This window comes from Terrapene carolina, unplaced genomic scaffold (assembly GCF_002925995.2).
Source record: "Terrapene carolina triunguis isolate 2854851 unplaced genomic scaffold, T_m_triunguis-2.0 Scaffold111, whole genome shotgun sequence".
In the NCBI taxonomy this organism is placed as follows: domain Eukaryota; kingdom Metazoa; phylum Chordata; order Testudines; family Emydidae; genus Terrapene; species Terrapene triunguis.
In genome coordinates, this window is record NW_020664462.1 from 9404847 (window position 1) to 9419339 (window position 14493).

At 46.3% G+C, this 14493-nt stretch overlaps 1 protein-coding gene across 1 annotated transcript in view; it reads right to left on the minus strand.

Annotated features, from left to right (window-relative positions):
* The window catches only part of ACAA1 (acetyl-CoA acyltransferase 1), a 30449-nt gene extending 23409 nt beyond the window's left edge, over positions 1 to 7040 (minus strand). Inside the window, exon 1 of the mRNA XM_026652055.2 lies at positions 6808 to 7040. Within this exon, the coding sequence (XP_026507840.1) occupies positions 6808 to 6996 (189 nt within the window). The 5' untranslated portion in view covers positions 6997 to 7040. The remainder of the gene's footprint in view (positions 1 to 6807) is intronic.
* Positions 7041 to 14493: the final 7453 nt, after the last annotated feature.

The window sequence follows — 14493 nt, forward strand, 5'->3', positions numbered from 1 at the left end:
ATGCCCACCCGCTCCCTAGACTTCACAGAGCTCAAGCCGCAACTTCAAAGCACTGTCTTCACAGCTATGTTTAGTTAGAGCATTAGCACAAACCCCACTCACCCAAGTCTGCCAATCCAGGCTGGGAGACTCTCTGCCACAGGCTGTGTACACATACCTGTAGTCAGAATGACCCAGAGGCATCTAGAGAAGGAGGTGTGATAGTTCTAAGCATGCTCAGTAGCTGTCAGAGGGTTTCCACTAACAGCAAGTAGTCTAGCAGGTTCCACATATCCACTATCTGAGAACTAAGCCAGTCAGAGCTGGGTGTGAATGGTTATAAATAGGGGAGCTTGAGACAGCCCCATGGATTCAGTAGTTGAACAACAGAGGACTAAGGCGTGCTCACCATGAAAACCCATCCCAGAACCTGTGTGACTTTGAATCCAGGCTGTGGACTTCTTGCTGGATGCTGGTGATGGAACTTTTGGCTCAGGGACTGGAATTGCTGCTGGCTGTGAGCATCTTTGGTCTGCTTTCGCTGAAGAGACTGGAGGGGAACTGGGGCTGCTATTCTAAGAACATAAGAACGGCCAGACTGGGTCAGACCAAAGGTCCATCCAGCCCAGTATCCTATCTACTGACAGTGACCAATGCCAGGTGCCCCAGAGGGAGTGAACCTAACAGGTAATGATCAAGTGATCTCTCTCCTGCCATCCAGCTCCACCCTCTGACAAACAGAGGTTAGGGACACCATTCCTTACCCATCCTGGCTAATAGCCATTAATGGACTTAACCTCCATGAAATTATCCAGTTCTCTTTTAAGCCCTGTTATAGTCCTAGCCTTAGCAACCTCCTCAGGCAAGGAGTTCCACAGGTTGACTGTGCGAAGTGTGAAGAAGAACTTCCTTTTATTTGTTTTAAACCTGCTGCCCATTAATTTCATTTGGTGGCCCCTAGTTCTTATATTATGGGAACAAGTAAATAACTTTTCCTTATTCACCTTCTCCATACCACTCATGATTTTATATACCTCTATCATATCCCCCTTTAGTCTCCTCTTTTCCAAGCTGAAAAGTCCTAGCCTCTTTAATCTCTCCTCATATGGGACCCGTTCCAAACCCCTAATCATTTTAGTTGCCCTTCTCCGAACCTTTTCTAATGCCAGTGTATCTTTTTTGAGATGAGGAGACCACATCTGTACGCAGTATTCAAGATGTGGGCGTACCATCGATTTATATAAGGGCAATAAGATATTCTCCATCCCTTTTTTAATGATTCCTAACATCCTGTTTGCTTTTTTGACTGCCGCTGCACACTGTGTGGATATCTTCAGAGAATTATCCACAATGACTCCAAGATCTCTTTCCTGATTAGTTGTAGCTAAATTAGCCACCATCATATTGTATGTATAGTTGGGGTTATTTTTTCCAATGTGCATTACTTTACATTTATCCACATTAAATTTCATTTGCCATTTTGTTGCCCAATCACTTATTTTTGTGAGATCTTTGCTTCACAGTCTGCTTTGGTCTTAACTATCTTGAACAGTTTAGTATCATCTGCAAACTTTGCCACCTCACTGTTTACCCCTTTCTCCAGATCATTTGTGAATAAATTGAATAGGATTGGTCCTAGGACTGACCTTTGGGGAACACCACTAGTTACCCCTCTCAATTCTGAACATTTACCATTTATTCCTACCCTTTGTTCCCTGTCTTTTAACCAGTTCTCAATCCATGAAAAGATCTTCCCTCTTATCCACTGACAACTTAATTTACGTAAGAACCTTTGGTGAGGGACCTTGTCAAAGGCTTTCTGGAAATCTAAGTACACTATGTCCACTGGATCCCCCTTGTCCACATGTTTGTTGACCCCTTCAAAGAACTCTAATAGATTAGTAAGACATGATTTCCCTTTACAGAAACAATGTTGACTTTTGCCCAACAAATTATGTTCTTCTATGTGTCTGACAATTTTATTGTTTACTATTGTTTCAACTAATTTGCCCGGTAATAACGTTAGACGTACTGGTCTGTAATTGCTGGGATCACCTCTGGAGGCCTTTTTAAATATTGGCGTTACATTAGCTATCGGCGAGTCACTGGGTATAGAAGCCGATTTGAAGGACAGGTTACAAACCATAGTTAATAGTTCCGCAATTTCACATTTGAGTTCTTTCAGAACTCTTGGGTGAATGGCCATCTGGTCCCAGTGACTTGTTAATGTTAAGTTTATCAATTAATTCCAAAACCACCTCTAGTAACACTTCAGTCTGTGACAATTCCTCAGATTTGTCACCTACAAAGGATGGCTCAGGTTTGGGAATCTCCCTAACATCCTCAGCCATGAAGACTGAAGCAAAGAATTCATTTAGTTTCTCCGCAATGACTTTATTGTCTGTAAGTGTTCCTTTTGTATCTCGATTCTCCAGGGGCCCCACTGGTTGTTTAGCAGGCTTCCTGCTTCTGATGTACTTAAAAAACATTTTGTTATTACCTTTTGAGTTTTTGGCTAGCTGTTCTTCAGACTCCTTTTTGGCTTTTTTTTATTACATTTTTACACTTAATTTGGCAGTGTTTATGCTCCTTTCTATTTACCTCACTAGGATTTGACTTCCACTTTGTTGCCTTTTTTATCTCTCACTGCTTCTTTTAAATGGTTGTTAACTAAAAAAGAGCTACCGTGGTTTCTTTTACTGTGTTTTTTAATTTGGGGTATACATTTAAGTTGGGCCTCTATTATAGTGTCTTTGAAAAGTGTCCATGCAGCTTGCAGTGTTAGGCTGTTGAGGTGTTCTTCCCACAATAGGAATGTTAAATGTTATTATATTATGGTCACTGTTTCCAAGCGGTCCTGTTACAGTTACCTCTTGGACCAGATCCTGCGCTCCACTCAGGACTAAATCAAGAATTGCCTCTTCCCTTGTGCGTTCCTGTACCAGCTGCTCCAAGAAGCAGTCATTTAAAGTATTCTCCTCTGGCTCTGAGAAGTCCAGATAACACATGCACTTTTGATGCCACATTCCAGAGACTGAGAAGTCATCTCAGTGAGAAGATTGGAGGGGAGTATGTATGTATGTATGTGTACTAAGGTATACCTTGCACTGAAAATTATGTAACAGCCATCAAGTAGGGAAATCTGTGTGGGAAAACCCCAACATAATTACCCTATAACAGTTTTGTTTAAGAAGTTATTCACAAGTATTCCAAATCACCTTTGTCCAGATTGTCCTCGTCTGTCCCTCCACGAACGCAAGCTGACGCCACACAATTCCATTTTGTTGCGAGCACGTTCTTTCTGCGGATCCAGTAACTAATGCAGGTTGTCCACCTATTGTCTTACCTGCGGATTACATGACCTGCCCATCTCCGCTTTGCATCGTACATCGCCTGCACTACATCGGTCACCACTGTACACCTTCTGATCTCCTCATTCGGTATGTGATCACGGAGCAATATTTACACATTCGCCGTTTCATTGCTCTCTGGGTGACAGCGAATTTTTCTTCCTCCGCTTTCATCGTTGACCAGCTTTCCGCTCCGTATATCATTGCTGGCGGAACAGTGGAGTTAAACAGTTCTTTCCTTTTCTTCATGGGCAGTTCATCATCCGTTAGAGACATCTTTATTTTGTTGAAACTTGCCCATCCCGCCTTTCTCCTCCTACTGCATTCCCCTTCCAATGAGTTGTCTCTGTTCAGCTGCTGACCCAGGTAAATATATTTGTTGACCTCCTCTATTACTTTCCTATTTACAGTGATGATTCCTGCTGTGCAATACTCATTCCGCATCCACTTCGTCTTCGAAGTGTTCACTTCCAATTTGATATCATGAGAGCGTATGCAGTTGCTGCAATTTGTTCTCCAGTTCTACTGTGTCCTTTGTCAATATTACACAGTCATCAGCGAAGAGAAGGTGTGTTAACTGTTCTCCGTCAATTCTGATTCCTTCTTCCCAGTTCAATTTCTTGCAAACAGCTTCGGTGAGATTGTCCTATACCAGGGCCTCCCGTTCTCCCCATGCCAGTGTGTGTACCTCCCCATTCCTCCTATGCCATTGGGTGTGTGTTCTCCCCCATTCCCACCCTCCACACATTATTATTTGTCTAGGAGATTGACATTCTGAATGTAAATCTATTAAACTCCTTTGGGAAGATGAAGAGATGAGATGGGGTACTGTTATGCTATCAGTTATTTACTCTATAGATAGAACTTCTGGTTTTGAGGGTTTATAAATTTTATTTGTCAGAGGATAGGAGGGGAGAGCAGTATTTGTGTTTTATGTAAATGTCCAAAACACAGGGGTTTTCAGGGGTTTTTGTATGTACCATTACAATAGCATATACTCTAATGAGTAGTCTTTTAATGTTCCCTAGGGTGCTTTAACATAGTACTGTGTTTCAAACAATACTATATTAAAGTGCACTAGGGAACCTTTAGTGCCCACCAAGAGGGTCTACAAGGATTAATTCATCTGCAACACATTAGCGAGCTTTAGAAATCACCCCCCATCCCGTAGTGCGCATTACTGCTCCACATAGACAAGCCCTTAGAAACAAATAGCCATTTCTGGTGTTCTGGTGTTTTTCCAGTGTTTATTGGATAGGGTTTTGACCACTGATGCCCAGAATATTCTCTAAAATTTTGGAATTGATCGGATGCAGCGTTTAAACGTTATCACATTACTAATGTAAGCAGTGTTGTTGTAGCCGTGTCAGTCCCAGGATGTTAGAGACAAGGCGGATGATGCAATATCTTTTATTGGACCAACATCTGTTGGTGAGAAAGACAAGCTTTCCAGCTTACACAGAGCTCTTCTTCACATTATTCAGGCAAACAGCTGCAAGGCCTTTGCAACCTGGCCAACTAGTTTTATTTAGTGAGTACATCAATCTGCTTTCCACACACTGTTTAAAAGGAAACAGAGCAGCTTTTCAGGTCACAAATCTACAGCAGGCAAGAGACCTCCTGCAGACAGGGATAGGCAGGCTGGGGCTTCAGAGCAGAAGTTTGTGCACAACACATTGGGGATATATCAGTTTAGATCCACTAATGCAATGCCTTAGACTGTGTCTACACTACAGTTTATGTTGGCATAATTTATGTAGCTCAGGGTTATGAATCAGACGCAGATTAAGATTTATTGGGGGTCTGGGCAAAAAGAACATTTGGGCCCCACACATCCTGCAGGCCCAGAACCAGGGAAGCCAGGGCCCCCCCACTTTCAAAAGTTGAAGGGTCATGCCTGCCCATTTTTTAACATCGGCATAGTAGCCTTGGGCAAGCGTAGAGCAGTGGTGGCATGGGCATAGTTTGGGGAACAGCAGGAGGACGTTGCCCAGGCTTGCAATTTGGGAATTGCAAGAGACGACAGGAGGAGCAATGCTGCAAGGGACAGCGGCCTTTGGCACAAAGCCCAGTTGGCAGCAGGGGCAGCTTGTCACTGGGAGCAGGAGGGACCCAGCAGCGGGACCCTGCAGGGACAACCTGGCAGCGGGAGCCAGGGCACAGGAACTGAGTGAGCCCGGGTGGAGTGCAGTGGCCACTGAAGCCACGTCAGTAACAGCAGGAACTGTGCCAGAGGAGGCCTCCCTGCCTGGCTCTTGGCTGCCTATCACCTTCCCAGGGCTCCCTGCCACCTCCCAGGACAGGACAGGGCTTCCTCTCCCAGCAGAGCCTGTCTGCAGGCCCCAGGGAGAGGTCAGGAGGCCAGACCAAAACCCCCACCCGTGGGTCCCACGGTCAGCGGTGTGCCTTTGGAGCCAGGGACACGGTCTGAGGGCTGCTCTCAGGCACCCCAGTTCCTGCCCAAGGCAGGTGGAGGGTCCCGGGCTTCCCATAGCAGCCTGGGCTCCCTGACCCCTGGTCTACACTGGGGGAGCAGGGAGGGGGGGAAATCGATCTACGTTACACAACTTCAGCTACGCAAATAATGTAGCTGAAGTTGACGTACTTAGATCAACTTACTGTGGTGTCTTCACTGCGGTGAGTCGACTGCTGCCACTCCCCCGTCGACTCTCCCTGCGCCTCTCGCGGCGCTGGAGTACAGGAGTCGAGGGGAGAGCGCTTGGGGGTCGATTCATCGTGTCTAGACTAGACGCGATAAATCGATTCCTGCTGGATCGATCGCTACCCACCAATCCGGCAGGTAGTGAAGACATACCCTGGGTGGCTCTTACCACGGCCCGTTCTCCAGCTGACATAGCTTCTGCTGTTTGCAGAGGTGGTCTTATTATGCTGACAGGAGAGCTCTCCCGTCGGCATAGAGCGTCTTCACCAGACACGCTGCAGTGGCGCAGCTGCATCGGTACAGCTGCACCGCCGCACATGCAGACATGCCCTCAATTAGACACTGCACTAGGGCAAAAAGCAACTCGCGCCAATACAATCAGTTGCACACTTGTAATATCCATGCAGCAGGTCTACACTAGCGATTTCCCCTCATGTAGCCACCCTGGTGCAGAGAGGAGAGAGCTTGAGAACACAGGGGAAGGGGACATAGCCCTGCCACAAATAAAATATAGGGGTGCAGAGAAAAGTGCAGAGCCCCCTTTAAAGTGGGGGAGACGATGGGACACAGTGTAAGAGCAGTGAGGGAAAACCCTTTACCGTGGGGGGTCCCCACCCCTCAGCCCCAACCCCTGCTCCCCTGCACCCTCCGGGCTCCCCCAGCCCCCCAGCGCACCCCCCTCAGGACTCCCCCCAGCCCCTCCTCCCCTCAGGGCTCCCTCCAGCCCACACCCCCTCAGGGACCCCCCCAGCCATTGCGCCTCTAGGGGCTGGGCCCCCAGCCTCCACCCCCGGGGTTCCCGCGGGCCGGGGTTACCTTGAAGCCGCCCCGCTTGGCTTTGGCGATGGGGGTCCGCAGCCCGTGCACCACCACCACGTCGTCGTCGTCCTGCTCCCCGTCACGGCCGGGCCCCGTCGCTACCCCCCCGCACGGAGCCGCCCGCAGCGCCGGCCCCCCGACGGGCCTGGCCGCCAGGTGCCCCAGCACCACCGTCACCCGCTGCATCGCGCGCCCCGGCCAACAGCCTCCCTCTCGCTGCGGCCGCGCGGCACCCTGGGACAGAGCCAGCCCGCCCCACCCCTGTTCGGCTGGGGGCAAGGGCAAGCGGCTGAGGCACCGCCCCCTGATTTGCATAACATGGCGCCCGGTGACAATTCCCTACCTTCAAGGGCTGGGCTCGTGGGAGACTACAGGCCCCAGGCTGCAACGCGCCATCGTGAGCGGACAGACTGGTGGCGCGTTGCCTTCTGGGGCCTGTAGTCTTCCATCCTCCCAGTTGCGACTGCTCTGTCCAACCGGTTCAGTGCCCCCCAATGGACCCTGACCTACTGCTGACACTGTCCTGCCGGCCTTGTGCATGGGACATTGTAGCTAGTGCTACTACCTAGAGGGGAGCCATAACCTAAGCCCAGTTAGATAGAATCCCCTCCCAGGTCAATTTTGGACTTATTCCTTCCTCCCAGCTCAACCTAGAGTCAGAGACAGCCCCACTACTGTCAAACCCATCCTCCCCCACGAATGGCACAGCTCCCAGGTTTGCTAGAGCAAGCTGTCACGGAAAAGCATCTATCGTCCCATTGTGGAAATGTCTGATAGAATTTAACAAGCCTGAGATGAGTAGAGTCCTATGGAAATTTGAAAGGGTTCTATAGAAATGACTCTAAAGACCTGTAGAATTTAAACAGAGAACAAGATCCTGCCTCTACAGTTTTTTGTTTGTTTAAGTTTGGGGTTTTTTTTTTTATTGAATTTGTTTGTTTGAACAGCCTATAATAGTGTCTGAGGGGGCTCAATTCTCATTTAAAGTCGATATGATAGTAATAAAAATATAAATATTTTCATTTTCTATTAAATCCTATAAGGATTTTCCACAAGAGAATAACAGAGAAAATAACCAGGTTGTATATATGTCCACACTCCTCCATAGATATTTCCTTGAAACACTGTTGCACAGAAGAAATCTCATCCTGCAGGTCAGGGAAACACTCTGTTGGAACACAAAGAATGGTGGTAAGCATCTTGGACCTTGAGTCTGGTAAGGACTTTTTGCTGGAAAAGAATTGAACGGTGCCTCCAGTCAAGCAATGTCACAACTAAACCATTATCACTACTGCCCCGTAGGTGGTGCCCGCTAAGAAGGTATTATTATTCTTATTAATACTATTTATTATTATTTTCTCTGTTATTCTCTGATGGTTCAGTTGTGACATTCCTTGACTGAAGGCACTGTTCAGTACAAGAGGCACATTTCCGGGAGAAGGCCTGAGACTGGGAAGCTGCTGGTGTCGCCCTGCATGTAATTCATGAGTGGCTGGCCAGAGCATCTACCTAATTCAGCTGGGAGTGATTTACATGCTGGAGGCTGTGTGTGAGCAGGACCAGGAGTGGTTGCTCTCACAGCAAAGCAGTTTAAAAGGCAGGGGTGCCATTTAGAGGGGACAGGGGGACTCACCTCCCCAAGTTTTGTACCAGAGGTCTGCTCACAGCTCACGCCCTAGACTCAGACGGAGCTCTTAACTCCAACACAGCTTGAATGTGACATGTTATGAGTTCTGTGCTGCTCCCAGCTTCCACCCTTGAGGCAGAGAGTTTGTTTATAAACAGAGTCAGGGTGATTAAGATGACAAAAGGCTTGTCATTACATTAAATTAAATTAAGGATCATTAGATGATCCTGAAAGCATTGCCAGACACTCTAGTTAAAAAATAGGAAACAAAGGGTAGGAATAAATGGTCAGTTTTCAGAATGGAGAAAGGTAAATAGTGGTGTCCCCCAGGGGTCTGTACTGGTACCAGTGCTATTCAATTTATTCATAAATGATCTGGAAAAAGGGGTAAACAGTGGGGTGGCAAAATTGCAGATGATATAAAATTACTCAAGATAGGTAAGTCCAAACCTTACTGCAAAGAGTTACAAAGAGATCTCACAAAACTGGGTGACTGGACAAGAAAAAGGCAGATGAAAATAATATTGATAAATGCAAAGTAATGCACATGGCAAAATATAATCCCAACTATACATACAAAATGATGGGGTCTAAATTAGCTGTTAACCATCACAAAAGAGATCTTGGAGTTATTGTGGATAGTGCTGTGAAAGTAACTTCATAATGTGCAGTGGCAATCCAAAAAGCTAACAGAGTATTGGGAATCATTAAGAAAGGGATCGATAATAAGACACAAAATATCATACTCCTCTATATAAATCCATGGTATGCCCACATATTGAATGCTGCATGCAGATCTCGTCACCCCATCTCAAAAAAGATATATTGGATTTGGAAAAGGTACAGAGAAGGGCAACAGAAATGATTAGGGGTCTGGAAGAGCTTCTGTATGAGGAGAGATTAAAAAGACTAATTTTTCATCTTGGAAAAGAGATGACTAAGGAGGGATATGATAGAGGTCTATAAAATCATGAATGGTGGGAAAAATTGAATAAGGAAATGTTAGCTATTCCTTCACATAACACAAGAACTAGAGGTCACACAATGAAATTAATAGGCAGCAGATTTAAAACAAACAAAAGAAAGTATTTCTTCCCAGTCAACCTGTGGAACGCTTTGCCAGGGGATGTTGTGAAGGCCAAAACTATAACAGGGTTTAAAAAAAAGAACTAGATAAGTTCATGGAGGATAGGTCCATCAATGGCTATTAGCCAGGATGGGCAGAGATGCAATACCATGTTCTGTGTGTCCCTAATCTCTGATTGCCAGAAGCTGGGAATGCGCATCCCAGAAGCGGGGATGGATCACTTGATGATTACCTGTTCTGTTCATTTCCTCTGAAGCACTTGGTACTGGCCACTGATGGAAGACAGGATACTGGGCTAGATGGGCCATTGGTCTTACCTAGTATGGCCATTCTAATGTTCTTATATCTGCCCCCCCATTGTAACCCACTAGACTCCACTCCCCTCCCAGAGCCGAGATAGAACCCAGGTGTCCTGACAAGGTCTCTCTCTCTCTGCAGAGTTAGTAACAACGTAAGAATATACATTAACATTTTAAATCTAACCCGTGTTCCTTAAGTGACTTGCCATAAGATGTCAGAACATGTTAGACCCTCTCAGCTCCAATACTAATATTTATTTAAATGTCTTTCTTTTATATCAGAATTAGAGACAGGGCTCCTGTCCTGTCAGCTAATTGCTAAGTTATCTACCAGAAAAACTAGAGCAGTGGTTCTCAACGCGGTGGCCGTGGGTGCCATGGCGCCCGCTGGAGCATCTACATGCACCCGCCTACTGGCCTCCGGACAAGCCGCCGCCGAAATGCCGTCAAGAAGCGTTGCCACTGAAATGCCACTGATTTTCAGCGGCATTTCGGCGGCGACACCTCTTGATGAGGCTGCTTCTCGGCGGCGATGCTTCTTGGCGGCATTTCGGCAGCTGCTTGTCCAGCGGCCACGCTCCTCGGCAGCTAGTCGTCCGGCGCCCGCCACACAGAAAGGTTGGGGACCACTGAACTAGAGCTTTCAGGTACCTAAGTAACCCCTGGAATCACAGTTAAAATTACCCCACCCTACCAAAATCTGAAATGGCGCCCCTGGTAAAAGGCATTGCAGTCTGGAGTATGAGGGGCACAGCTGTTCAGCAGCCCAGATTACACCCTGGGGAATCACCATCACAGTGATGTTCTGGAACAGCCTTCCAAGGGGAGCAGTGGGGGCAAAAAACCTAATTGGCTTCAAGACTGAGCTTGATAACTGTATGAAGGGGATGGCATGATGAAACTGGCTACAATATGCACTTATCCCGTGTACTTGCAGTCCCCTAACATATAAGTATTTTTCAAGTTTCAGAATAATCATGATTCTATTAGTGATTGGGTTGCTTTATGCTTCCTGGCACAAAAGATTTGTGCCTGCAAACAGACACCAGAATGGCCAGTTAACTGCACACATGGCATTGGGGACAGAAATGAAAGTTTTCTGGTCAAAAAACCCCAAACTCAGTTCCCCACTCCCATCTGAAATATAATCTCTGTTCGCTGTGGTAGCACTTACTCTATACTCTAAAGGCTGCAACAACCTGAGGGTAATTTAGGCCTCAGTGCTAAAAGACTCATGTGAGCAGTCCAATTGAAGTCAATGGGGTCAGTAACATGAGTGTGTTATTTGCCTACATAATCCATGTTCAGGATTGGGGCCACAGCCACTCTTGAGAGAGTCAGTTGTCTCCTGTGCAGGAATCTCCACACGAAGTGGAGAGATTGGTCAGTCAGCTAGGGGCTGCTTTAACTTATGCTGGCTAGCTACAGCTCTGTATGCTTATTGAGCTCTGGCTGAGTGCAGGTGTGCTTTGTCTTGCTCCTGACACCATCCCTAGGCAAGTGTGTGTGGGGGGGGCGGGGGAGAGAGAGAAGAGAAGTAGGGAGGGAAGGTGTCAATTGCTGTAGGAACTGGTTACACTGGTTTCTAGCAGTTAAGCTCCTCTGCACTAGGACAATTCTCATCCAACCAGTTAGGGCCAGATTCCTGAGCAGCACAAAGTGACTGAAACTGAATTGTTAAAATACTATACCTGACAGAACATGCATCTCTATTAATATTGTGTGTGCGTGCGCACGCATACTATAATGCTGCTGCACTTATAAGATGAAACATTTCACCTCATAATGAACATACGTCTCTTATTTCCCCTCCCCAATAAAATAGGAAAATTGGTTTCACAATACCACAAAGTTAAAAAATATTTAATTTCATGCATGGGGGGAAAAAGCATTTACAGCATTTTACAAAGTACATTCAACAAGGTGTCCTGCTTTCCAAACCTGCAGTATTAGCTTCTGTTTCATACGGACAAATTCCTCCAAAGTAGAAATGATTTTAAAACACTTGCTGTACTGATACTATAGCGAGTATCTGTGTGTTCCCAGGCAAAAGTACTATACCAGTGATAGCATCTTTGATCAGACTAATGAAAAAGCAGGAAGTTGCAAACATGTTTCATTACACAACTTGGCCTCCTGAAGCATTTGCTTTCTAACACTAGCCCCAATCCTGCAAACACTTAAACATGTGAGTAACTTTAGGCACATGAGTGGTCTCATTTAATGGGATTACTTACATGTGTACAGTTACTCATGGAGCCAATCCAAAGCACTAAGCATGTGCTTAACATAAAGCACATGTGTAGTTTCTGTTTTGCTGATTTGAGAACTGTGTAGCATGAGCGAGTACCCCACACTTGGAGAGTGTGGGTCTTTGTCACCCTCTACTGGCTGGTGCACAAAAGAGGATGAAAGTCTACTACAGCTGCTAATAGAGTTACTACTTCAGCTCAGGTAGCAGCAACTCATGCATTTACCAGTGAAGGTAACAAGAGTTCTGATGGCCCACGTGGAGGGGTCATTATATTTACAGGATGAGGGCCTAGCCCACTGGATAAGGAAGAAGAACTCTGTTGCATTGACTGGGATTACAAAAATCCACGATGTGTCATTTTCAGTGAATAAACCATCGCTCTTTCATCGGAGTTGCCAGCAGTAAGATGTAGTGACCTGATTCACTTGCTTACTCCCTCCCTGGAGCAGGTGGGCAGGGAAAGGGCTGAGTCTTGACTCCCCTTCTTCCATTACTCTCTGGCCAGAGCAGCCACGCCAGGATGGGTAGAGATATTGTAGGAATGGGCCCATAGAAATCACTGCCAGCTGGGAGCAAGGAGGAAGCGGGGGAAGAGATTGTGACTCAGCATCATGTCTCTGAGTCACACTGCCTCCTGGAGCTACTGCTGGGGGCATGCAGTTTAGGCACCAGCCTTTGTGCAGGGCTGTTTCTAAAGTCTGATTGTAGCCCTTGAAGAGGGGCTGGTTTGGAAAATACATCCACTGAGGCAGACAGATATGGAACAAAGAAGCTAGAGTAAATGGGCCACATTCAGTTCTCAGTTATGAAGCATCTGACTGGATTCACAGCAGCATAATGGAGAACAAGATTTGCTCCCAACACATTTAAACACAGCTGTAGTTACAGTGTCTCAGTTCTGGTCCTTGTATGGACAGTACAATCCTCTATTCCCAAACTCCACCCTGCATGGTGCTCTCTTTTCAAGTAAAGCCTAGTCTCCCAGCTCCGGTGTGATCATGACCTGCCCATCCAATAACCCTACCTGGACCAGTGCATATAGGGCAAGGTGGGACATACCATACTGCAGGAATGGTCAAGCACTGGACAGAGTGATGCATACAAATTTCAAGTCTCAGACCTTAACAAATACATTATTTCTAGCAAAACCCAGTAATCATTGGCTTAAATAGTCTCTCATAATGTTATTTTTTTCAAGAATAAAAAAAATATAGCCGTCTCTGCAGACTGAATCATACAAGGCCTCTGGTTCCAATTATGGCCTCAATCTTGCCCTCCATGAGTCAGCTTTCTACATCCCAAACTCTGTTTTCTTATATACAACTTGCTGGCTAATGATATTTGGCCTGGTGTGAAGGAATTATACAGATTTATAGGCTACAGTATAAAGTCTGATGATATACAATATCACACGTGAGCCTTTTCCCTAGATAAGGAAAAAAATTACAATACATATACATGATACAGTATTGATAATATTAAAAAAAAAAGGCAAGATTTGATATGATCGAACTGCTTCTACTATACATTAGGTGAATGTACTTTCCAATACCTTACATGTAAAAAAATATACATGGAATCATATTACATTCTCTTTCCCTCATTCTATTTTATACAGCAAAACACTGCAAGGGCATTTTAAAAAAGGGCAAAGGCACCTGAGGAGTGATTTACCAGACAGACACAGACAAGGGAAGGTAGAGGAAGGTCCCAATGACCAGGGCTGTGCATGCTTCAGGAGGGGCACTCTGATGAAATTCACTCCTGTGCAGGGCCATGCACCACATAAGCCCTACATGGAGTGAGGTGGTGTGAGAGCTTTGTGCTCTCCCTCTGTACAGGGGGTGGAGTTCGCCCCTTGTGGGTGTTGCCTTACATGCCGTAGCTGCATTTAGAGTTCGATAACTTCTCCACTTGCAGAACTAAACCTAAGGGTAGCACTGCATAAGTGATCCAGGATCAGGCCTACATCGCTCCTTGGAAAGTTACTGGCAGTTTCTCTTTGCACAAGGCCTGTAGTATTGAGCCCACTGGCATTCCTACATCTGAACCCCTGCCAGCCTCAGGATGCTAGCTAAGCTTTTGCGCCGCAGGACATCACAACCTCATGACACAGCCTGGTGACTGCAAACATCAAACAAAGAGGCATGACCAGGTTGCCCTGTGGCATCACAGTGGGATGTTTCGCCCACACAAAATCATTTAAGGAGGGCGGGAGAGAAAACTGCTCTCCAAGCCTAGGGATCTCTCTCAGTAGAAGCAGGGTGAACCTGCACAATTTGGCTACTGTCAGGGTAGTTCTTCTTAATGTTTTAAAAGCTCTCCCTTTGCCCTCACTATTTATAATAAGCCTCTCAGCAGCCTGCAGTGGAACGAGGGGTCTGTCATCCCCTTCTTGGATGTGCACCCAGGTTTG